Source organism: Aegilops tauschii, chromosome 2 (genome assembly GCF_002575655.3).
Source record: "Aegilops tauschii subsp. strangulata cultivar AL8/78 chromosome 2, Aet v6.0, whole genome shotgun sequence".
NCBI lineage: Eukaryota > Viridiplantae > Streptophyta > Magnoliopsida > Poales > Poaceae > Aegilops > Aegilops tauschii.
In genome coordinates this window covers 213,635,431-213,638,601 of record NC_053036.3, presented here as the reverse complement: position 1 = coordinate 213,638,601, position 3,171 = coordinate 213,635,431, and the positions used below count along the sequence as shown (strand labels likewise).

The 3,171-nt window shown below is 56.5% G+C and overlaps 1 protein-coding gene across 1 annotated transcript; it reads left to right on the top strand.

Annotated features, from left to right (window-relative positions):
- The first annotated feature begins 2,204 nt into the window (after positions 1 to 2,204).
- LOC109758542 (uncharacterized) lies at positions 2,205 to 2,813 on the top strand. The gene has a single exon (XM_020317402.1). The coding sequence runs from the start codon at positions 2,205 to 2,207 to the stop codon at positions 2,811 to 2,813; it is 609 nt and encodes a 202-aa protein (XP_020172991.1).
- The last annotated feature ends 358 nt before the right edge of the window (positions 2,814 to 3,171 follow it).

Genomic DNA, 3,171 nt, shown 5'->3' with positions numbered 1-3,171 from the left:
CGTCGGACTTCTCCAGGCCCTGCGGGACGACGAACCTCGTGGGGGCTTCAGTGGATCCATGACAGCAACGACGGACAATGGAATAGTTCGAAACAAGCAAGTGCAGCGACGATCAGGGCAAAGAGGGTGGGGTTTGGCGCGGGAAAAGTGGGGGATTGTGAAAAAACACGAGGATGACTCGATTTTGGATGGGTCCAGGGTGTCGGAGTCCGACGTGTCGACTCCCAGGAGTCCTCCCATTTGAGGCTTGGCTAGAAATTTTCTAGCGTCTGAATGGGTCCGACCCAATTTGTTGATCCGCGTTGAAGGACTAAAAATTTCCGACTCCAAATGTATGGGAGCGATTTGTTGATCCGCTTTAGAGATGCACTAAGCTTTCCATCAGGCGGTCTCCTTTCACTCACTGCTGTCCGGCGTGAGGTGATGCTGATGCATCGCCTCCCAAACCAACCACGGTTTACTCAATCCTTGTGTGGTGAGGGTCCACAGAGATCTACCATTCTACTGTTATCTTCGATGTGTGAGTGTGAGACAAGCCCTCACGCATCCACCTTGGGTCCTGCACGCTCATCGGCATGTGAGAAGTGTCCATGACTCCATGTGTCCTTTTCTTACGGCCACTTCCCCGCTCATGAGAAGAAGCGCGCGTGTGCATGTGTCCACGCTTTGCTGGTATAACAGCGACTGCACATTGCCGGACAGTAGAATTATTATTAGCAGAGTTTGGTGCATCCATCTCAAGATTCTTGGAACAAGGCCCAAAAGGTCAAAGCAAAGCATGATGACTTAACAACTTACAGAAAAATTGACTACATGAACAATCAACAAGAATTACAATTCTCAGATGCTACAATGTGAATGATGGAAAGCTGTACAGCTTAAATCGCCACTTTGTCTAGCAAGCTGCTTGGTCCAACAAGCAAGCCATGCTGATCGATAAGGTGACTGAACAACGACATTAAGCTTGGCATTTTCTGAAAGATTCAGACTGCAGAGATGGCAAACACGGTGCTGCTGCATGAATGATGCAGCAAGCAATTCATGCTGACATGCTAGCTTATGATTTCCGGGCAAACTTGGTCGCAGATAATCTTCCGCGGCCGAATTGACAAGGACGACTCATGGTTTCTTCCTACAAGTGCAAATCGTGATGTATATCCAATTCCTTGTCACATGAAAAAGGAACATCAAGTGTGCACTCAACAAAATGGGTGCACTTTATGAACCCAGTATTTTTGCGTGATTTGGACAGAGAGAACAGATTGCCTAGCTGCGACTTCTTCGCTTGTATCAGCTGCTGGATCTTAGGTGACGCCAATCAGAGGCGGGCATATGGCCACTCATATTTTCCATCTAAAGATGGGGTGTCACACTGTTAGACTTCGTATTGTAGCCTACTATGTAAACCATACCTTATTGGTATTGGACTTGTATGTCATCATTATATATATGTGATAGGCCACCCCTTTAAGGGTTGAGCCAGTTCCTCCAAAACCTACGTTTTACATGGTATCGATCGAGTCTAACCTAGGTCCTCCACCTCCACCCCACCCGCCGCCGCACCAAAACCCTAAACCCTAGGGCTGCCGCTGCCGGCGCCATGACCGCTTCCGCTTCGGGCGCCGCCAGCTCCGGGTCTATCCCCGCGTCGCTTGCCGCCCTCCTCAACCTCCCACCTCGCCCCTGGCTCCGTCAGTGCCTCAGTTTTTCGGTACTACCACCGTCGGCTCCCTGTTTTCAGCGCCGATCCCACCGTCACCGCCCGCGACGGCCTCAGCACCAGTCGCGCCGCCGCCGCCCGCAATGGCCTCCTCTGGATCCTCCTCGACACTCGCCGTCATCCCGGCGACCTCGGGGGAGACGCTGCCTGCGGAGCCACCCGCGGCCTCGCTCACGGCACCACCCGTGGCCGTGATCCCGATCGTCCCCGCGCCGCCACCCGCGGCATCGGTCGCGGTCGTGGATCCTGTCGCGGCTCCGCCGCCAATCGTCCCTGCTGCTGGCGCAATCACGCCCACCGGGCCTTTCCACTTCGACAACTTGATCGCCATCTGACTCACGCCGGACAACTACTTGTTCTGGCGCGCCAAGGTCCTACCGCTACTACGCAGCCGGTCTCTCCTCGGGTTTGTTGATGGTTCGCTACCGTGTCCTCCGCAGGTCATCCCTACCGTCCACGGCCCGGCCATCAACCCGGAACACGTATGTGGGTGCAGCAGGACCAGGCGATCCTCTCTGCCATCCAGGGTTCCCTCGGCGACGGGGTCGCTGGCCTTTGTCTCTTCGCTGCCACCTCCATGGACGCCTGGACGACCCTGGAGCACGCCTTTGCCCATGTCTCTACCTCCCGCTCGATGGCCCTTCGCAGCGAACTCGCCGACATCAAGAAGCTGGACTCCTCCGCTACGACCTACTTCAACAAGATGAAGGTGTTGGCGGACACGCTCACCTCTATTGGTCGGCCGCTTAGCGACGAGGAGTTCGCCGGCTTCGTCATCAAAGGCCTCGACGCCGACTACGACAATCTCGCCGAGGCCGTCCACAACGCCAAGCCAGCGATGCCTCCTCACGAGCTCTACTCATGCCTCCCCTTCACCGAGCAACGCGTCGAGGCTCGTCGCTCCTCCGTCACCATCACCGCCCAGCCGGCGGCCTTCTGGGCCTCTCGTGGCCAGCGCCCACCTGCCCCGTCACCAGGCAAGGCAGCCCCGCCCCCTGCATCGACCCTGGGTGGGGGCCCTAACACTAGGGTGGTGTGCCAGCTATGTGGTCGTGAACGCCATGTCGCCTCCAAGTGTCACCGCCGCTTTTAGAGGAGCTTCCTTGGCATCGGCAACGACGGCAAGGGCAACGAGCGCCAGTTTGCCATGGCAGACTTTGGTCCTCCCGCCGCCGCCCCGGCTGCCCACATCGTTGCCGCCCCGTCTGCCCACATCGCCGCCAAGGGCAAGGACCCGCGCGTCGAGCAGGGATACACACCATCCTACCCTGTTGATCCAGCCTGGTACATGGACATCAGCGCCACGGATCACATGACGAACGAGCTCAACAAACTCTCCACCTACCAGCCCTACTACGGGCACGATCAGGTTCACACCGCCAATGGTGTAGGTATGCCCATCTCTCATATTGGCCAAGCATATCTTTTAACTAGTCATCCCTCTAGGCAGC

Bases quoted from the DNA above. Each gene is read 5' to 3' on its own strand.
- LOC109758542 (XM_020317402.1), top strand. From the start codon at position 2,205: ATGTGGGTGCAGCAGGACCAGGCGATCCTCTCTGCCATCCAGGGTTCC.